A 23,412-nucleotide genomic window follows, 5' to 3' on the forward strand; every position below is an offset into this window, starting at 1 on the left:
GGGTGGATATGGGAGCAGGGAAGCATATATCTTAATTAAGGGAACCATCTTAGGGTTGTCAAGAGACTTGACTCTAGAGGTGTTCCCAGGTATCCAGGGAAATGCCCCCAGCTAGTTCCTGGGGCAGCTGAGGAGAGGGAGCCGGAAAAGGCCAGATCCTATAGCCATACTCATGAATATCTTGCATATCAACATAGAAGATTCACCTGGCGATGGATGGAGATAGAGACAGAGCCCCACATTAGAGCACCGGACTGAGCTCCCAAGGTCCTGATGAGGAGCAGAAGGAGGGAGAACATGAGAAAGAAAGTCAGGACCGTAAGGGGTGTGTTTACCCACTGAGATGGTGGGACAGAACTAACGGGAGACCACCAAGTCCAGTTGGAATGGGACTGATGGAACATGCGACCAAACCAGACTCTCTGAATGTGGTTGATGGTGGAGGCTGACCGAGAAGCCAAGGACAATGGCAATGGGCTTGGTCTCTACGACATGGACGGGCTTTGTGTGAGCCTTGTCAGTTTGGTTGCTCACTTTCCTGGACCTGGGGGGAGTTGGGAGGACCTTGGACTTAACATAGTGTAGGGAACCCTGATGGCTCTGTGGCCTGGAGAGGGAGGGAGTGGGGGTATGGGTGGAAGAGAGGGGAGGGAAGGGGGAGGAGGAGGGGAGGAGATGGAAATTTTTAATAAAAAAATGAGGAAAAAAGAACAAATGCCAAGCCGGGCGGTGGTGGCGCACGTCTTTAATCCCAGCACTCTGGAGGCAGAGGCAGGCGGATCTCTGTGTGTTCGAGGCCAGCCTGGTCTACAAGAGCTAGTTCCAGGACAGGCTCTAAAAAAAAAAAAAAAAAGCTGCAGAGAAACCCTGTCTCGAAAAACCAAAAAAAAAAAAAAAAAAAAACAAATGCCAAATGTAAAAAAAAGAAGAAAAAGAAGTTATAAAAGTATAATTATAAGAAAAAGATGAACCAGTCTAAGAAAAATATTTAACATCTAGATTAATTAAGTTCTCAAAATGAATGTTTATACTAACAAGGCTTATAAACTCATCATCAGAATTCTTTATAAATAAATACTTTTCATTGATCTGCTAAGACATGTTAGGCTTTACAGACTTCAAAACAAGAGAGTAATTATTTAGACAAGAAGCATCAACTACATGTAGCTTCTCTATTTGCTTAATCAACCAGAGGCAATGGGGCAGAGAGAATAATCTTCATTGAATACGACCTTTTAAAATACTGATACCTTTCCAAAAATGTAAGGATGGATCGTCTCAGAACATTGTGTCACCTGAAAGACTACTGATTCATAGCTGGAATGGGAGGGGAGTCCAAGGAAAAGGACTTGTCCTGAGTTCTCTACATGTTCTTGGGCTATTACAATCACTCCATTCTTTTAATTTCTTTATTGCCATCCTCTATTACACTTCTTTTTTTTCCTTTATCTTTTTTTATATTTTTTATTAAAAATTTCCACTTCCTCCCCTTCTCCCACTTCCCTCCCCTCCCCCAGCTTCTTCTCCCCCTCCCTTTCTAGGCGAAAGAGCAGTCAGGGTTCCCTACCCTATGTCCTCCCCGCTCCCCCCAAGTCCAGGAAGGTGAGCATCCAAACAGACAAGGCTCTCATAAAGCCCGTCCATGCAGTAGAATCAAAACCCAGTGCCATTGTGCTTGACTTCTCAGTCAGCCTCCACCATCAGCCACATGCAGAGAGTCCGGTTTGAGCACATGCTCCATCAGTCCCAGTCCAACTGGCCTTGGTGAGCTCCCATTAGATCAGTCCTACAATCTCAGTGGATGGACGCACCCCTCTCGGTCTTGACTTCTTTGCTCATGTTCTCCCTCGGGTTTTTCTTTTTTTTTCATGGTTTATTTTTTTATATTTAAAATTTCCATCTCCTCCCCTTCTCCTCCCCCTTCCCTCCCTTCCCCTCCACCCATACACCCCCTCCCTCCCTCTCCAGGCCAAGGAGCCATCAGGGTTCCCCACTCTATGTTAAGACCAAGGTCCTTCCAACTCCCCCCAGGTCCAGGAAGGTGATCGACCAAGCTGAGAAGACTCCCACAGAGCCCGTCCATGCAGAAGAATCAGAGCCCAGCGCCATTGTCCTTTGCTTCTCAGTCAGCCCCTACTGTCGGCCACATTCAGAGAGTCTGGTTTGGTCACATGTTCCATCAGTCCCATTCCAACTGGAGTTGGTGATCTCCCATTAGTTCTGTCCCCATGGGTGAACGCACCCCTCATGGTCCTGACTTTCTTTCTTATGTTCTCTCTCCTTCTGCTCCTCATCAGGACCTTGGGAGCTCAGTTCAGTGCTCCAATGTGGGGCTCAATCATTTTCTTCATCTATCGCCAGGTGGAGGGTCCCTCACAGTCCTGACTTTCTTTCTCATGTTCTCTCTCTTTCTGCTCCTCATCAGGACCTTGGGAGCTCAGTCCGGTGCTCCAATGTGGGGCTCAGTCATTTTCTTCATCTCTTGCCAGGTGGAGGTTCTTGGCCACGTCTCACCCCACCCTCAAGATATTGTTCACCCTCCAAATAAAATGCATCATTTTTTAGCTATTTATATATTCAACTATTAATGTACACATCATCATTATTTTTTAAGTATATATAAAAGAATGACAACAGGCATCCTTGGAAGTTAAGCATTTCCCCAGGAAAATTATAAGAGGCTCAATTCTCCTACTGCATGCACTGGCTTTGAGGGAGCCTAGTCTGTTTAGATGTGCACCTTCCTGGACCTGGATGGAGGGGGGAGGACCTTGGACTTCCCACAGGGCAGGGAACCCTGACTGCTCTTTGGACTGGAGAGAGAGAGAGGGGAGTGGGGGGAGGGGGAGGGAAATGGGAGGTGGGGAGGAGGCAGAAATTTTTAATAATAAAAAATAAAATAAAATAATAAAAAATAATTAAATTTAGTTAATAAAAGCATCCAATTTCAATAAAGCACAGTCACCATAAAAAAGAAGCTCAATTCTCCCTATGTATAGCTTGTACACTTTGTCAAAAAGCTGGACATGCCTGAGTTACAATTACAGCACCAAAGAAAAGCATGGGGACCTTGGGGGGGGGGGGTTGAAAGGGGAAGGGGAGTGGTAGAGAGGGGAGCAGCAAAACATGTAGAGCTCAATAAATATCAATAAAAAATGTATAGAAAAAGAAAAGAAACAGGAAGAGTTCTTTTCCCAGGCAAAGGGCAATTGGGAACATGGCAGGGCCAGCCTTGTCAACTTCCTCTAGTACTTACAGAGTGAAGAAATGTCTTGGGAGGAGTTGATGTTCTGGGATTGAAACGGTGCTGCTTTCATGAAGAGGGACACAAGAGCAAAGCATTGGAAGACTTTGTTTTCAATGTGAGCACTTGAGACATGTGGTAGTGGTTAAACATTCATGATTCATTACTGATGGATTCTCCTTAGCTACAGCAAAAATGTTGTAGCAGTTGAATAAAAAAGATGCTTTTCCATCAAAAGAGTGAACATATTAACAGTTCATACTTGAAGAAGACAAATGTTCAAGGTAATTCCTTTTTAAAATGTGGGAATTGGTTATCAGATTGCACTATGGATAGCCTGTGTTGTGTTGGATGATGTTACATTGCCACGCTGGGTGAGTTCTTCCCAATGTGGTGCGACAGACTAGCAATCACACTCTCCATGAGAGGTAGTTTCCTTTCTCTAGGCTATCAGTTTAATAATTAGGATGCAAGCCCATCAAAGACTGACTCCTTTTGAATATATCTATATAGCTAATTTTTCCTCCTGTAATTTTTAAGACATTTTAAGGAAAAGAACAAAATACATGGATATGATAAAAACAGGACGAAAAGTTGGAAGTTTTTGCTGTGTGTGTCATTTGTTAATCTTCAAAGCAGAGATACTTCTATATTGTTTTTTTAGCCTTGATGGAAGTATAACAACTCTGAACATGGAACTATATACAATGAGTAATGGAGCAGTCTTAAATGGTAAAAAAGGGAAAATGGTGGGTACAGAAGTGATGTGGGATGTCCTCTGTATATGTGTCGCTTTTATTGGTTAACAAAAAAGCTGTTTCAGCCAGTGGCTTAGCAGAGTACAGCTAGGAGAAAAGCATAACAGAGATATATAGAGAGAGTTGGTGGAGTCAATGAGAAGCCATGTTGCTGCCAAAGGAGAAGGACTCCGGAAATTTACCAGTAGGTCACAGCCTCATGTTGATATATAGATGAATAGAAATGGGCTAATTTAAGATGTAAAAGGTAGCTAGGGAATATGCCTAATCTATTGGCCAAACAGTGTTGTAATTAATATAGTTTTTATGTGATTATTCAGGTCTGGGTGGCTGGGAAACAAATGAGCAGTCTCTGTCTACACAGAAGGAATCATAGCAACATCAACAACAATGCTTACAGTAATAGAGGCTGCCAGCTATGGGCAGCTGTGTGGTGGCTGCCCTCTAAGCCAGTGGGCCCCACATGGTGCATGAACCTAGTCTTTGATTTAAACATTGGGCAAAATAATTATTTTTTCTTGATAAAGAATAAATAAGTTTAAAAGTAGTTTAATGACTTCATATGGCTCTTAAGAAATATAGCAAGTAAAGACTCCAATCTCATCTTGTATTTAGACACTCAAATTTCAACCCTCTTAGGCTGTGCTTCACTCTGATTTCATACCCAGCAGGTCTCCAAATTTCCCCCTTACAATGGGGCATAAATTACAGGTTTATCAAATGACCTTAAAACAGGGAATGCGTCCTATATACATCAATTAGCAGACTAATTATTCCATTCTCCACAGTTGCCAAAAGACTGTACATGAATATCACCAATTGTAATAATGATTGAGTCTATTCATTTATAAAGGCATTGCTTCCACTTGAAAGTGTCAAGTGTCATACAGGCCTCCGTTTGTGTTTCATCTTGCTTCTTAAATTACAGCATTAGGATTGTTAGTTTTAACATATATGAGAAGTCTTCCAATGCATAGCTCTGAGAAGTCAAGATCACTGACTCCAATAAACACACAAAATCAATTCCTCTGAGCAATTATCCATTTGTTCTAGTTAATGTAGATGCTCTTAATGAAGATGCTCTTCCTCATTTGCTCTTCAATGAATATAAGTTTCAGATTCACTGAGTGAAACTACTGTATTATACATTGACAAAAATGTTAGGAGATTCTATGCCCAATATTTTATTATCATCATAATATTAATAATAATAAAATCTTTCTTTGAGCTTAACTATGTATGCATGAATTCATGCACCTGTTAGCACTGTATAACTATTTGAATGTCTACAAAACTTTTCAACTTTATACCTATAAATTGTTGAAAATGAACCATAAACAATACAAATATTATTAAATCACTGGAGGCCCAATAGGCACCTGAAACCATATGTATGACACCTTACCTCCAGGCCACAATCTACCACCAACTCAGAGTCATTCTATAGCTGGAGGACCTGTCTCCATCCTTTTTGAACCAGAGAGCATATAAAAGACCATTTTTCAGTTATAGTAATCAGATTTCTCATTCTTCACCTCAAAAGCCCCCAGAAGCTATCCATGTTATGCCAGTTTCTGTGAAAACAAATCATATCAGTAACCCCAAGCTCCCTGAAAGTCCGCTCACCACCTCTCTTAGCCGGATTGTCTCACCTTCTCTACCTCACCTACTCAGTCCTGTTCTAATCACACCCTTGATCTTGCTTTTCCTTTTTCCCACAAACGTGCTCCTCTGACCTGTCCTCCTGGTGTCCTGTCTTCCCTTAAGTCTCCTGCTCCAGACAGCATGTCTCCCTCCTGCCCACTCAGCTCTTGGTTCACGTGTGTCATGCCATGTAAGATAGCCTGAGCAACCTGGTTTAAACTATACTCTCTCAATGTCTTAAAATTCATTTCCCTCTTTGTGGAAAACTCTGTCACTTCCTTAACCTAGGCATGGAGAGTAATGCTTGACATAAAAGACGCTCAATAAAGGAGTAATGAAAAAAGCAATATAGACTTCAAAGAGCTATGTAGTACATTAGCCTGATAGAAAATCCTCTCCCCTCAGTCAAGTTCATTTTCATTCCACTGAGCCACTGCATTTCTTAGCCTGACAAAAAAAATATACTGAGCACTTTCGTTATCCTATGATCAAAGACTAAAATGTAATTTACTAATTAAAATAATGGATTCTAAATATTGGTCTACTTTTTGTATTTTTAAAACATCTACCTGCTACATCATGCTGAAGGTGCTTCTTCTTTAAGACAAAGCAAAGGAGATTCCCCTCCCTGCCACCGGCTTGGCAAACAGACCGTGTCCATACTCCAGCAGAGGCATGAATATTTCCAGGTATGAGAATCAGCGGGAACAACTTTCAATTAGCGGCATATGTCCCCGGCAGAAATTCATAGGAAAAGGTTTGATTTTCTTTCTACCAACTTTCGATTATAATTAATTTCAAGGTAACACACACACTTGTGATGCATACATTTTCTTCAGGCAAGCTCAAAGTTGGACGGAAGCCTCAGAGGCCATTTTATTGGCCTGCTCTGGCAATTTCATTACATTAGACACATTCTCCGGGAGCTATATCACATTTAGTAGGAAAAAAATAAAAATATTCACTGACATATTTTAGTTCCCCAATATCCTTTTCTGCATTTGTTATTTTTAAACATTTTTTATAAATGCCATATTTACATAAAAGGTTGCAAATATTCTCTCATAACATAAATTGTGTATTAAAATAACCTTAGATAGGAAATAATATCCAAAGCCTCCCTAATAATCTGTAAACAATTTAGCACTGGGTATTAAGGAAAGGGTACCTTCACTTTTGCAAAGAGGTCCCTTTAAGTTTCCCAGTTGTCTCTGAGTTAGGTGTCCAGAAGTCTGCTGCTTCCCCAGCATCAGACAGCTCACCCTGGGAACTGCCCTGTCTGGATGTGGCTCTGTTCAAAAGAGTTCCTCCTCTTGCTAGCATCTGTCTATTTATTTCAAATACAGAACAGATACTGATTGCCTTAAAGCATTCTAGGACCATGCAACATAAAGCCTAGTTGTTCTGAAATCATTCTGTTAGAAGTGGAAGTAGGCAAAACCTTCTCAAGGGAACTGTAAACCCCATTCTTGTGGGCTCTAATCTCTACTGCCAAGAAAATAAAAAAAAGTCACCATCATAATAATATTGCAAATATTAGCATTGTATATATTGCAAGTGGATGGTTTGTAAAATATGTATTAATCATCTTAGGACAGTGGTGACCCTTGCTGAAAACAGTGGGACAGCACACCAACACCATTTGCCTACCATAAAGGTGTTCTTAAGTATTTGACAACGCTAACTTCCACCGTCATCCCTGGAACACCTTTAGTAAGCTGCTCTACACGTAGCCATCCTTGTAGACATTCTTTCTGGCTCAGCAAAGAATAACCACCAAGGGTTGTTCAAGGCTGCTTACTGAAGTTTTTCTTCTAATTCTGGGGTTCTATGAATTAAAATGAAATTCCTATGCATTTTGTTACTGTTAATGCCTGGCTATCTCATTCAACTCAGAAAAAAAGACTGGATATGTGGTTTATAACACCCAAACCAAGCAAAACAGTTTGTGGTACTCTGCAATGCTTAATAGGAAAGTGGTTTGGATTAATCACAAGGACAAGAGGAAGCCAAAATTAGAGAGGGTCATTAGGAGATTCTGCTGTTTAATCTCACTCTGGATCAACACATTAACCTTGTTTTCTCGGCCTGAACACTAAGTCCTACAGTAAAATTAGGTCAGAAACTCACATCAGATCAGATAAACAGATTCATGGCAGCCCAGGAACTGGCAAGCTGCTATGGCCAAGGGCTTCACTCCAACGCTCATCCAAGCCTAGAAGCAATGGCCAGCTATGGGCTACCCCTGTGCTACCTGTAGATAAACTCTTTACACTGGAAGGCTAGCTGTAGGGCCCTGTGTTTCTGAACCTTTGTTCATTTAGCTGTCTTCACTTTGCTCATGGAGTGATGTTTTTAAGTATCCTTTCTAATGCAAATATAGGAAACTTTACATTGCTGCATGCCTGTGTTGAGAACAAATGCCTCGGGAGAGCTCTCTGTGACATGAGTGGATGCTCATGCTACACTGAGTAGGTTTACCATTCACAAAATGCACATCAATGCATTTTATCTGTTACCACAACGTTTTCCATCATGTTGTGAGTATAATTCAAAAACCAAAACTTACTGAATTATTTGTATAAATGACCATATGTCTGTGAATAAGCATTCTCAGTGTCGCTATAATTTTATTTCAACAAAACAAACTGATTTACAAATTTGGTATCATCTCCATGTCCTTTTGTGACAGTAGTAAATCAGTACATGAAAAATAAATTTAAAATTCCTATTTCTTATTGTAACTTTCTCCCTAAAGGTCCAAGAGAGACTATAGTGGCACTCCGATTCCTGGTGCAAAACAGGAAATCTGAAACTCTGCAATCTACACAGTTTTCAAGTGTATATACAAATATACAACTGCATGCCTTTTTAAAAGGAGCCATATGTAATCTAATTCTATTTCAGACTGTCACTTTTAAAGAGGAAATAAAACCTCATATAGATCCCCTGAGGGCATCCGTGGGGAATAGAGACACTGGTAATCAGCCTAAGTAGTCCTTTGTGTCAGAAGCACTTTGCTGAAGTCAAGAGCAGTCTTCCAGACTCACAATGTTTGGAGAAATTTCACAAATGCAACATTTCTTTCATTAGGAGAAAAACAACCAACTGCTTCCTACAGAGACGACTATCCTTGAAAAGATGTAAATATTTATTTTCTTGTTGCTTTTCACTTAGCAATATGTCTTACATTGTTTTCAGGATAACCAAATGTGAGGACTAATTCCAGAATTCAAAGTGAATTTTGCTCTAAGGGAATCCCAGAAACCAGTTGTACCTGTGATATAGAAGATGGCCCTCAGATTGTTCATCTTCTTGAGTGACTGTCCTCATTTGATGACCTAACAAGGGGTTACCTATAAAGACAGGACCTCCAAGAAAGCCTGTTCTCAGAGGTGCTTGCAGATACTGCCCTTCAGGTCACCTCTCATTCATCACTTCCTTCCTTCTTATTGGCCACAATCAAACACGCTAACCGCCAAAGATTGTTTCTCACCTTTCTCCATATTTATGAATAACTAGTGCATTCCACACCATCTTAAATGAAATATCTTGTTGAAAGGTAATTTTGCATGCTTGTTTTTCTTGTGGGCTACTTGATAAAAATAAGTCTTATTTACTGGTGCCAGCACAAAACCATTGGGATTTGAAATAGCAGAGACAATGAGCCACTGAAATGGTTGTTTTCATTGTCTGTTAATTTTCTCCTCTATGTGTTTCTCTTTTTCTTACCAAACGTCACTTGAAACTGTTATGAAAAGCACTAAGAATGTCATTCTTCTCTTTATTTAGTATTTCGTTTTTACCAGCAAGTCTTTTCAGTAAAGCCTGTATGACAGATAGAAAGGAAGATACAAGGAACTTAATAGTGACAAGGGCTCAAGTTAGTTTAAAAATAAGGAACTGGGCTTAGAAAAACCTCAGTGACTTAGATCATAGAAAAGGCAAGGGAGATATTGTTTGTCTAAGGGCTCTGTATTAAAGCTTCCCAGCTTGAACACAAAAGACGTTTCAGCAGTATGTGGTCCAGAAAGCCAAGCACATGAAATCCTATTTCCATGTTTTAAGCATGCCTTGGCAGTCTGCACATTTTTGAAATTGCAACTGGCGCAGTTCACAGAGAATTACCATCAATGCCTTTTCAAGGTCAAATGTGCAGCCTTTTAGAATTTCTGGCATTTATGTCCCATGTATTAAATCACAGAATATATTTTGAAGGCATTCAGCAGACAGATGAAGTAATCTTAATTAATTAGATGGTATTTTTAATAACTTAGTGATTTTTTATTTGATATTAATTGCAAGGTAAAAAAAAACTGAAATATATGTTCAGTTTGAATGTGGGTGTTTTGTTTTTTCCAGGGTTCCAGGATCCCACAAAAGTATATTTGAACAGAAACCAGTTTATGCACTTTCCAAAAGACGGACATTTCTCATTGGGAATATTGAAGTGATATGATAAAAAAGAAAAGAAAAGAAAAAGCACACAACAAGGAGAGATTATCATCATTTGAAAATGCCAAACCTCTGGGATACTGTTTCTTACATGAACAAAATTAAACTGAATCCAGACATTAAAATGATACATAGACTGTACTGTTCAAGGAGATGCCTCAGCCAGTCCTCTCCCAAGGCAGTGAAAAGGGCTTTTGGACTTCTCCTCAAAGAGAGGCATTGCTGGTCTGGCTTTGTTCATATTTTTTCCCTCTCTAAGCACCTCCCCAATCACATTCAAAGGCATCTAAGCCATTTTGCTTCACATGGGTTTTCACATGGGAAAAGAAAAGTGATTTGGAGAAGTTTCAACAATTTTGGGCTCTCATAGGATCCTTATACTTCCAAGATATTTACACATTAAATTAGAATCCCAGGAAAAGGATTTGGAGTAGAGTTGAATAAAGAAGAACTGAGTTATAAATAGCAAGGCATAAACCATTTAATTCCTAAAATATTCAACTATTATTGGGCAAGAGTTAAATGTTATTTTGAAAATGATCATCTTTCCCTAAGGCTAGAGGATGCCCCATCATTCTTACTGAATGCCAGCTTCGTCATTTTTACATTACCAGTTACTCTCTTCTGGGTATGAGGGACTCTCAGATGGTTTACTTCTGTAAGTCTTTTGTGACTTCCCCTTTTAATCCTAGACTGCGCCAGGCCTGCACCTTGATCCTTTCCCTGGCATAATGTGTTACACTAAGAGCTGTCCCAAGCTTCTGTTCCTGCCCTGCACCTGTAGCTACAATGAAGCTTCTGGCAAAAGAAGGGTATGTAAGTGAGTCTGTCTCTGCTTCTTTCCCTGCAGGCTCTCCTCCAATGCTGTGGTTCTGGCATTGTTCAGTCTTCCTTTGGGGCTTCCTGACTGCACTTACTGGGTTCTTCCACTGTCTTTATCTTGTGAGGTATGAGGTGCCCTGGGGAATTGTCCTGGGTTTTTGATCATTTTAAATTTTAAGTCCTAGCTATCTTTGTTGTCCTGTAAGTACATGATTTAAAAGCCTATGGGAGACTAAGATGTTTCTTCCTCTTATCACATAGAAGTCTACCCAAAATCCTGGGTCTTTTATCCAAGTTTCCATCCAGAATCTCTACCTGAGCAGCTCAAAGCCTTTCAACATTTGCATATCAAAATCGACTCCCATTCCCTGTTATTTGCCTAAAATTTGCTTCACTTTTGGCCTTTGCCATCTCATTAAATAGAAATGCCATCCTGCTAGTTCAAGCAACAGCACCATACAGAGGAACAACAGAAGGCCACGCAGAAGCTCCTTGCCTGTCATTCTCCATACTCAATGTCTAAGTCTCGTCAATCCAGAAGTTCATATAAGTTCAAAATGCACCTACTTTACCCAGTTTTACCACAGCCATTTTAGTAACAACCCCCATCAGTTCTAGTAAGTTACTCGGTGCTAATTCTATCCTCAAGCTATGCTAGAGTCTAATGTCTTAATATGTTTAAGTCCAATGTGCAAGATGGAAGTCAACGCAGACCATTTTCAGGTTTTTTTTTTATTTCCAGTAAGTACGATCTGTGCTTTGTAACACAGTAGTAGAAAGCAGTTTGATTAATCCAGCAAAATGAGCACAAGTTCACATATTCAAATCGCTGTCACGTTCCTCATCATATATTGGCATGGCTTTGATGTATCTCTACCTATCAGGATATTGCTCCCAAGTACCTTAGACTTCAGATTTACACCCCATTGTTCATGCCTCTTTAAACACATGCCAGTAAAGCACTGGAAACTTAGCCACTTCTGTTGTTACTGTGTTTAGATATTTATGCAGAATCCTATTAAAGGTTAATCATAAAACCTGGAAGCCAGTGGGACGGATGTGTATGCTGTGATGCTAGAAAGAGCCAACAGATGTTACCATAAATAAGTCTAGTCGTGCACTTAGAAAAAGCAATTAATTGTCGATTTGCAAATGCAAGTTTGCAAAACTTAAAGTGCAGTACTATTATGCTCTAGACATCATGTAACTGATCCTCTTTGCTTTGAATTTTTTAAAACTCAACATTCAAAATTAAAGTAAGACACTCATGCATAAGTAGAAGTCTCTCAGAAGTGCTACATAAGAAAAAAACTGTTAAAAGATACCTAGCATACTACAGCAAGGAATCAATTTTAATTTAAACTGGGTAAAATTTTAATAATTCAAAAGTAAAATAGTATATTCTTCTAAAACACCCCTTTCTAGTTTTATCTCTTCTTCCTTACTCTTTCACCCCGCCCCTCCTTTTCCCTCTGTCATCTTCCTTTTACATGTAAAATATTTTCTTTACATTATTAGTTTCGTGCAACATCGCCTTGTCGCTTTACAACCTAAATAACTGAACTTGAAAAATTCATTTTCATTCCCTTAATATCCTAATCTTCCCAGAGAATATGTGGCTAACATATTATATGAAAATATTTTATTAACTATCTCAATATCCCATCACTGGTCCGCCATGCAGATAACTGAAAGGAGCATTTTCTACATTTTGCATTTTTTACTTAAAAAAAAAAGGAACCACAATAATAAAACCGAATTCCACAAAGCTGGACAGAGTAGCACATCAGAAAACAACCTGATTTATTTTTCTGTAAAAAGCAGAAGTTGTGTGCCTTTTGTGTGCACACATTAGGAGCTTAACCTCTATTTGCACGGTTGCTGTCTGTGGCTCATTAGTTTGGCCCTCTAGGTGCTGCATCATGAAAGCAATTTTGTTTGAACAAACTTGGAACCCCTTGGTATCAAACCAAGAGATGTAATCTCCATAAAATTTGCTCAGGAGTATACACCAAGGATTCCCAGATCTTCAGAGGCACATACAGGTCTAATTAGTCACTGGTCTTGGTCATATTCTAGGGAGAAGATGCACTCTCTTTTAAGGGCAGAACTATGAACATTGGCCATTAAAGGTGGACATTCTCATAAAACTTTGGCTGTTATAAACGTGGCTGAGCTTCCTGGTGTTTTTACCAACAAGTTGTTCAACACAAGCTTTTATAGAGAGAAAATTGAATGCTCTCCCCAGCCCATCTGTACCTCCATATGCACAAAATGCAAGCAAGTAACTGTTGTTAACTAAGGTCAAGATCTGACAGCAGGAGGGATGAGCTTTTGGTAGCATCCAGGTGTCCCTTTTACCATGTTCCCCGCCAAGACTCTGACCAGCCCCTTCTGGACCAGGTGTCAGTAACACAATCTTAATAGGAATTGTAAACTCCCTCATGCAATGCACTGATTTACACTTACCGTTTGATTGTTTCTTCCTGTCTTCGTCGTTTCTCATTCTTCTCTTTCAGGTAAGCCAGGTTTGTTTCATTTCTCAAGCGATCATTCTCACGGGCAATGTCAGATGCGTTTTGAATAACCAGACCATCATAGGCTTTCATCCCCATATCCTCAATATACTGGAGAAAAGTGTCCAAAGGGTCTTCTTCAGGATTAGCGCTCATCATCTTGGAGGGTTTCATGGAAACGGGATACTTCCTGAAGGTGGACAACATATCATACCCTTAGCAAGGGTGTTAAGGCTCGTTCCTAAAATTGTATTGTTCCAAATCTCAAGTGAGTTATCAGACACCTCAGGATATATGCGGCTCTGGTGAGTTATGACCCTTAAGTTAATGATTACTGAGATGTCTTCATGGGTTAAGGTGCTTGCTGGCAGGGCTATGAACCCAAACTCCAGCTCCAGAATCCCTATAGTAGAGGAGCATAATTGACTTGCTAAGTTGACCTCTCATCTCCACATATGCACCATAGCACACGTGTACTCCCGCACTGTAAATAAATTGATGTATTTCAAATGTATTTAAGCTATGGTGAGTTAGTATAAAGTTGTTATAGAATACCATTAAGGAAAATCATAGCATTAAAAAGGATTATGTCCCATTCATATTATATTAGACCACTACGTTCCCTTAAGTGAAGATGAATTTTCTATAAATAATACAGATTTTTACATTTCAGGTTTTCCAATAAAGAAAATGCCTCATTATAAATTACACATTCCATGAGTATTTGAAATAACATGAAACATGTGTTATTTGAGTGTCAGATGCTCCATCGAAGCATCAGCATTAGCAGTACAAAGAACCAGAGTTCTTCCCTGCCACCTGATAATGTATAAACATTGCGTCTGAAGGGAAATATCTGGTCTGCATCACTACAGTCATAATTTTGTTTCTTAAAACATGTTGCTATAATACCATAGATCCAAATTTTGTATTTTCATTATCATAACGACATTTCCATGTATACTAAATTAAAATTATGTGATGTTGCAAAAAATGAATTAAATTTTCCTTAAATATGTAAGTGAAAATGTATACATCTACATTGGCCATACAAAAGGTAATAGCAATCAAGAAAAAAAAACATATTGGCCGTCTAATCAGTATACTTCTGTGACTCTGTGTTATTTTCAAAATGGCTCTCTATAATCGCTTTCTATCATAATTTTCTATGATATATATTGTGCATTGTCAAGCTACACACAACCTCAGCAGTTTGGAAATACTTGCTTTGATATTATTATAGTACTGCTAATTAAAAGTCTGCAAACTTTAAACAACTTAAGTTACAGATGCAATAGCTTGACAAATCAAACCCAAATCAAGCCATCGTTTAAAAGATGGTATTCTGACCTGGTGTATTTAGCTCTCGGCTACAAGGGAATGACAAAACTCCCACTACCTGCTGTGATTTGTAGAAGAGATGGCTGTGAAGGGTTTAGAATAGCACTCAACAGTAATATGCAAAATAAAGCACTCTAAGATCATGGTAATGTTAGTGAAGATGCTTGGTGACGATGTCTATGTGAGGTGAATGTGTGAGTTGGTGGATAGATGCATTGATGGATGGGTAGGTGGATGGATGGTCAGACAGGCAAGTTTTAGGAATCACTGTGTATTTCCAAGCATTCAAGACAAGGTAGGCAAACTGCCTTAACAACAATAAAGAACAAAATTACGTTTGTGTAAATTAATCTTCTATATTATTAAAACTTCTTTAATTTCCTGTTCACTGTAATGTAGAAAAGTGGGACAAGTGAGTGGAGTGTGGCACATGTCTGTCATTTTTAGAGACCCTTTCTCCAAATACACAGACATTTATAAAGTATTTTACAGCTTTTTGCTTCCCTTAAAAATCACAGAAATGTTGATCAATCCATCATCCACTTACTGAAAACGTCAAGAAGTTTCTTTGTTTAAGTATACATCAAAGTTATTCTAAAATGAAAATTATATTTCATAACTTGGGTTGTAGTCAGAGAAATCTCAATTCATATCAGAATTTGTTAGCCTTTTACCTATCAGTTAACCCGAATTTGAATCTCTTGTTGAACTTAAATATTTCTTTCTCAGTCTTTGATATTTTAGAATCTGTAAGTTGTTTGTTGGCTTTGTATTAAATTTTTTTATGTTTTGCTTAATATCTTAACTCCAATGGCTTAGAACTGAGTAGTCTTATAAATCTAACTTTAAAGTATATTGAAGTATAATTCAACTGTATTAAGAACACATACTTTAGTGGCAGGCACCTGGGCACTTAGAAAAGAAGAAAGTTCCATGATGGTAGGAAGGATTCAGAAAAGTATCTTCCAGCTATCTGAAGCATTAATGTTATCAGGAATTTCCCTGCATCAAGAACATCTGCTGTAAGGACTCTGGGCTAAAAAAAGATCATCTAACTTTGTGACAATTAATCTTGCTTAAGTCAAGCGGGTCAACTCATGTTATAAGCATGCTAGAGGTAACACCTCAGGCTAGAATGATTCCTTCCTCTCTGCCCTCCAGCAAAACTGCACTTTTCCCAGATTCAAGAAGCATGCTTACCCAAAGGGTTATATTTTATTTATTTTGTGGAGGTTTTTCACCAACCCTAGTGATTCTTACACAATTTACATATCATACTCTTTAACAAAATAGTTGACTGGTTTTGATCATTAATTATCATTACCAATGGCATTTCGAGTTACATGGGGTTTAAATTGCTGTTTTTCTGAGAAAATGTGAAATTATATTATTGCAAAATATTTATACATGGAAAAAGTGCTTTTTAACTTGCAGGGATTTTTTTAGATGAAAATCAACTGTATCATCAAGTCAAACTCTATATTATGAAAATGGGTTACATGTTTATGTATGTGCCTATACCCACCTGCAGGAAGGTAGTTGGTCATATGATCACCCATCTATTTAAGAATCTTTTAGGCACTTGCTACAAACAAGGTGCTGAGGAATGCCAAAGTATAATCATCTAGATGACACATGGCAGAAGAAGACTAGAATAATAATTACATCTCATCTGACTCTCATACTGTTTATAGCGCTAGCTGGCCGTGAATTCTTATTGCCACCATTTTTGAGGATAAACAGGTATAGCATCTCAACATTGACACACAGTCTTTAAAATAAGATTAGCAGCCTGTCAATGATTAATGTTTGCTGGTTCCCATGGAAATTAGTTTGTAACGTACAGGGACTCTGCAAAAGTCCTTGCCATGGCGGTTGGAACGGACTATGTCATAAGAATTTGGTTTAAAATGTATGTGTTCAGTAAGCTCTGTAGCAATATTGCTACGAAAGCCTTTCACAAACTCCTTTTAAATCTAACATTTTATTACATTCAGCTGTGGATTTTTTTAATAGAGGGGAATATGATGTCATAACTTCTATTTAAAGGTCAGAGGACGTTTTGAAGTGACTGGCTTTTCTGCCCTATCATGTGGGGGGTCATGGGGATCTAACTCAGGTTGTCAGGCTTGGTGGCGAGTGCCTCTATCAGATAAGCCATCAGTCTCCTATTGGTGTTTAAAATATACTTGTTTTAAAAATTATTATTATTTTATTGTGTGTATATGCATATATATGTGTGTGTTTATTTGTGTTTGTATGTGTGTGTGTTGTGTGTGTGTGTATAGGTAGGTATGTGTGTTTGTATTCAGGCTTGTTTTCCACAGCATTAATTTAGTGGTTAAACATCAACTCTCAGTAGTCAATTCTCTCCCACCACCTGTGGGATCTGATGTTGGAATTCATGTCATAAAGAGCCTCACACACAAGAGCCTCTACCTCTGAACCATCATGCAGGTTCTACCAATTAACAACTCTGGAAATTATTATACTTAACAACATGGCTCCCTGATAAACTAATTTTACTTTGAAACACATGGATAGAATATTTAAGACAATATCACTTCCTTCTTCACATTCATCATATTATGGCAAAGTTAGGAGACAACATATTTCTTCATTAATAAAATAATTTACCAAAAGCCTTAGGCATGCCACTTCCCACTATCTAAATCTAGAAAACAATGGCCCTGGGATCTATGGACTACAGTGCTCGTTCCATCTTAAACCTTCCGACTTTGACTTTCCAAGCTGAAAGATGTTTCAGATGAATGCATCACAGTTCTCTTATAGAAAATTGAAATATTTCAATCATCTACCTTGTTACAGCTGCTACCATTTACTGTAATGAGCAAGAAAATCCAGTACATCATAAATCTGTTTTCAGAATGCATACTTATATAAGATAAATGCTGAGTTAGATATGTTTCATCAAGCCCATCTAAGACTTGGATGTAGTTCCTGCCTCTTAAATTGTAATTCTCTTTAAAAAGACACAGAATGTCAAAGTTGATTTCTTAGGAAGTGTTATTAAAATACAACTGGGTTCTTGTGTTCTATGTAGCATCTTTAGAGTTTTCTCAGTAAGCGACCACCTCCCTTACTTGACTTCTAATTAGATATAGAAGCAATAGAATGCATACGACTGAAGGAGAATCTCTGCCTTCTTATGGCCACCAACAATTTTGTACACCAGTTTTTTTGTTTAAAATCAACAAGAGACTTTTCTTGCCTATCTATACTCTTGGAGTAATGCATCTTCATTCTAAGAGTAGATATGCTTTCTTTGGAAGCCCTGACACCGATCCAAACAGTGCAGGGCTATGTATGTGTTTATTGGAATTTGTGGCTAAATCCGAAAATCACGTCAGCAATTCTCCTGGGATAGTAGGTTAAATGACAAAACCAGAATCCCATGCAATACACAGTGAAATCTGGGTCTTTATTTTATGACTTCTGATACTTCCATGCTTTGTATTTTCCAGCGATTCTGCTAATTTAATATTTAAATTACTGTGCCTATAATCATGTCTGATTTTACCAAAGTTACAAATATTAGATTAAATATTAAAGTGGCTATTTTTTTCAGCTTTTCATTTTTACATTTCACTTTTTGTTACTTATAACCTGTTGACCACACCCTTCACAAAGATTTCATTGTGTAATATTGTGACACTTTCTAAATTTGAGAATTGACTTAACTAAAATGTACTAATTAAATTCTTAGCATGGTCAAGAAATATAAACTGAGGATTTAAGTTTGAACTGAGTTTTCTCCATGTATATTTTATACAAGCATCATTGTTCCTGAGCAGTGCTGAATGAAAAGCTGATAGTGATATTAATTTGTCAAAAATGTTCACATAGTAATAAAACTCTTCATTACCAAACACACAGCAAAATCAGGTAGGTCCAAATAAAATCAATGGAAATATAAAAGTATAAAATTGCCACTTTCTTTTTTTTTCCTTTTTATAGCCGATACTTTAATCAAGGAAACTTGAATGCTATGCCATTCTGTAATGCTGAGTGTTAAAGAGAAATTTAAAAATAGGGAGCGTTTTTGAAAAATAAATGCATACAAATTTCCCCAGGATCGTGTGTTTATGTAGCGTTTTCCCTCCACCAATGAAGACACCCACTGTGTTAATTGTCAGTTCACAGGGTGTGTTTATTATAGCACCAACTCATGGTGAGATTCAGTTCCTCAAAGACACAGGCTGGTGTGTGAGAGAAGTCACACAGAAAGAGTCAAATGAATATTTAGGCTGCCTGGCTCTTTCTCATCTATGTCTAAGAGTCTCTCATCTCTCTCCCCTTTGTTTAAAATTCTGAACTAATTCCTCAGTTAGTGTAATCTCCTGCATTGTTAACCCACCACTCTAGCTCGCTCAGGGTGGACCTGATGGATATGAACATCCACTCAATAAGACTGAGCCCTGTGATAAACCTGATACTTCCACTTACCCAGGTAAGAGTCTCATATGTACCAACATCCTCTGAGTGAACCAGCCCACTAGCCTCCTGGGCACTTATACTCTGTTGTTTTTCTTCCTAAACAATTTACCCCACATTTCTAAAATTAATCTGTTTTCTATATGAGAGGTACAGATTGGTGTCAACTTCTTTAGTCTTGATTTTGTCACCTATATTGAGTGATCCAGAATGAAAGACAAAACTAATTTGGGAGTGAATTGTTTCTGCATATTTAGTGTCTCATAAGAACATCTAAATATTGGACCACAATGCATACTGAAAGATATCTCTATGACCAGAATAAGGTAAGGTTCATTTTAGGCTGTTATCATGATGTGATTTGTGATCTGTTGAAGCGACCTAATTCAAAGAAGAGAGCAAATGCCTTGATAAAGGCTGGATTCTTGACCCTTATTTTATATTTATGTTTCCAGATTCCTCGTTTCTGTTCTTTATATACTTTTGAGGTTTTCAAAGGCTATTTGTCTTAATGCTATATAAAGTTTTGGAATTTGAGTTATTAAAATTTGATTCTCCCTCTCATTCTCATCATTGCATCTTTCCTGAGATGGAGAATCCTAGAGGTTGGTTAGGTCCAAAGAATGTTTCCCCAGGTGATCTTGGCTATTTTCGTTTTATTGTGTTATGTTGTTAAATGGTACAGCATTATAAAACCTATTTTCCATGATTTGAATCTACTTACACTAATCTAAAATCACACACTAAATGGTGCATATGGAAATATAAGTATTTATTAATCAGGCTCCACACACATATGTTAAATGCCCATGCAAATTCTTGTCTAAAATTTGCTAACTTCATAGACTAGAACCAAATCAAGACTAGCTAGCACAGTTAAAGCCCATAAACCATGCAAACCATGTCAAAATTGTTTCTACAATCAGAGACTTACAGACTGTCAAATACTAGTGTCAGAGATTTTGATTTGTGCTTGGAATCCTCTCCCTTACCCCACAAATGCTCACATTCATATTCCCATTCTCAGTGTTCTCAAAATGCAGCTGTTCTGCACAAAATGGGGAGAGAAGTTACCACCAAGAAAGCCTGCAGGACTAACTACAAAGGCACTGATTACTTCTTTCTCAGAAAGCAGATTTCTTTACAGGGATTTTTCTCCAGGACCCCCCTCCTCCAAATTGGGAAATGGGGATAAATCATGCAAATGCAGTAGCATCATGTATCAGGCATCTCCCTAACTTCCAAAAGATTGGCTACATCCTCTCTAATATTAGAGGCTCAAGCAGAGTGCCAGTGGCTAAGGGACTTTGTGGAGCCTTGGGCCAATTGGTTCCAGACGCTTACAAGGCAGTATTGGCAAAGCATATGGGGTCAGTTTAATAAATTGCTGACTGGAGCTACAATGGAAACCATCTAATTGAGTTGATAGTCTATGACTGATTGATCGATTTTCAAGGATAGCCACTATTCTTTTCCCTGAGATTTGACACTTGTGCACAACTTTACAAACCACTCAAGTTTTATATCTCTGCTTGTCCCCTGTAAAGTTGCAGCATTTCCCACAGGTCTGTATTCACAGTTTCCTAAATATTAACTGCCTTTCACAGAAGTCCCTCCTTCACAGAGCTGGACAAAGTATGTTCTACTTTCAAAAACAAAGCATTTGTACATATCTGGTTCTTGTTTGTTCACTAATATTTAAGTTAACACTGAACAATATATCAAATAAATTGGACCATGTCCAGAACATGAAAAATTGGGAGATTAATTTTGTTCTTGCTCTCTATTCATCATTCTATAATAATTGATTATAAATTTGTGGCTATTAAAATTATCAAAATTATACCACGTAACCTCTTTCATTAAATGCCTTTAAATTTTTCACTATGTTGATAAAAAAAATTTTAAATGTACTCCTTTAGTACCAAAACAACTTTAGTATTTTTCAAGACAGATGAAATTTTTTAAATGCAGTATTTTCTCAGACATGCAATACCTACATTTCAAGTATTGAAAGTATTCCTGGGTATTTGGAAAATCAGAATGGAGATACACCAATGAAATAAGTACACGTCCCAAGTAAAACCAGTCCACCTAAAGTTCTCCAGAAGATGTACATTTGGACAAGACTAGTGAAATCTTCCTCATAGTGACTGATATTAAAACACATTTTCAGGAAAATGTTTATCTGGAGTCATCCATAAAACAAGCAGCTTCAGTTTCTAAGTACATCTAGCAATTTGGATATCTTGTGGTAAAGCATATATCCTCTTTCTGAAAATGCAAAATCAGGCTCTCACTGATGACACCAATGAACTGAGCCTGTTGTAAAATCTTTATGGTATGGAATTAAGACAAATAGCAGCATGCACAACTTGAATAGCAATTAATGACATGGAAATACTTTAAATTCTTGTTATATTTCAACACAGCTTATTTTACTAATGAAGATCTATTTAACATTTCCATGGTAATCACTAAGTGGGTAAGGGATTAAAAATAGCTGGGGGCTCATGAACACTGTGGATGCCCGTGCTATATCTTTATTTCTGCTCCACCTAATCAAACATGCAAAGTTCAGCATTAAGTATCCCTAACTAAAATACATCCTGTTTCATAACCAATTGCTTCCTCTATTTAGTTCTAGATTCAATTAGCATGCTTATAGAATCTGAAAAAAAATGAGATACATACCAAATTTAAGTCCCCAGGGAAAGCTAAGTGCAATAATCAGGAGGTGACTTGGGTCTGTCAGAGCCCTCTCTCAAGGCTGGTCGGGGCAATTCGGTAGGAGTGATCCAGCACCATAAGAAACAGACTTGTAGGTCAGTTCGGCTTTTCTTCAATTAAAGTGCATTATATCTGGATGGGAAAAGTGTCGAATCCAAGATTCTTCATCACTAGAGACCAGAGCATTTTCGATGTTCTTTCTATTGGATAAAATGCCCTTTAAAGTTTGCTAGGAAGATGCTGTGGCAGAAGACAGCTGCTTGCCTCCTTAAATCGACATTCGGAGAAAAGAGGGCATAGCTAATGGGTGGGGATGAGCGCACAGCCCCTCTCCTTCCAGGGCCAGCAGGGAAGAAATTGAATGATTTTACCCACTTTGCTACACAGATGATTACCAGACCCGAAGCAGCCACCAAGCTAGCTAAGGTAACTCATTTGATCATGTTCTGCAAAGACAAAAATAAATGGAAACAAAAATCAGACACATCCTCTCTAAATGTCTCCTTCCAGCCCCAAAGAAGATGCTCTTTCCCGTTGCATACATACAGAAGGTTTGGAGAAGCCTAGCTTGTAGCATCATCCCTCCCCCATGACAACCAGCTTGCTCTGGTTCTGGGGTGTGCTCTCTCTCTCTCTCTCTCTCTCTCTCTCTCTCTCTCTCTCTCTCTCTCTCTCTCTCTCTCTCCCTCCTCCCTCCCGTCCCCCGGACTCCCTCCCTTTCTGCTTCTCTCTTCTCTCCAGCTGCCTTAGTCTGTTGATGCTGCTGCTGCTGCTGATTAATCAGGGATTCTGGAACAAAGAACCTACCTTCTGAAATAAGCAGTAATCTTTCTCCTCTGCTTCTGCAATCCGCCTGCATTGAAGGGCAATGCTGCCAGCATACTAGCACCTTGGATAGTTCCCACACCCTAGGCCCTCTGCAAAGGGAGCCTGAAAGACTGAAGAAACAGCAAGACACCCGAAAGCTGCACCGATTTCGGCTCCCCGGGGGCTCCCATCCTCATTAAAGGCCTCCCATCCAAGCAACAGAACGCGTCTCTTTTATCTAACTGAGCTAAAGTCTGATATGTGAATAACAAAATCAAAAGAGGATAAAGAAACCTTTCCATTTATATCCACTATTTATCTCTAAATCCATCCTTTTGCAAAGAAAAATTAAAATCCATCAGAATTATTGTTCTTATATAGAGAATATTTAAGTTATGAGGCTTTCCTCCCAATGGGGCTAATAAAAATGAGCAACAACTTAAACGGAACTCTCGGATCCCAGTTTGGTGCCCTTATTTGATATCAATTTTGCCTCCACCCACCCTGCACAGCAGAGCCATGCACACAATTACTGCTGACGTACTTCAGGCTGCTGCTTTCAGAGAGGGGGGGAGGAGCCTTTTAACCTCATCAAAACAGCTTGATGCCACCTGCTCCCATGGCATGAGAACAAAACTAG

At 38.6% G+C, this 23,412-nt stretch overlaps 1 protein-coding gene across 2 annotated transcripts in view; it reads right to left on the reverse strand.

Moving 5' to 3' along the window:
* Positions 1-13,613, reverse strand: part of Nyap2 (neuronal tyrosine-phosphorylated phosphoinositide-3-kinase adaptor 2) — a 252,747-nt gene extending 239,134 nt beyond the window's left edge. For both annotated transcript variants that reach the window (XM_038340643.1, XM_038340644.1), the window contains exon 1: positions 13,393-13,613. In XM_038340643.1, the coding sequence (XP_038196571.1) occupies positions 13,393-13,613 (221 nt within the window). The remainder of the gene's footprint in view (positions 1-13,392) is intronic.
* Between the last annotated feature and the right edge of the window lie 9,799 nt (positions 13,614-23,412).

The sequence above is a fragment of the Arvicola amphibius genome, chromosome 8, assembly GCF_903992535.2.
Source record: "Arvicola amphibius chromosome 8, mArvAmp1.2, whole genome shotgun sequence".
Taxonomy (NCBI): Eukaryota; Metazoa; Chordata; class Mammalia; order Rodentia; family Cricetidae; genus Arvicola; species Arvicola amphibius.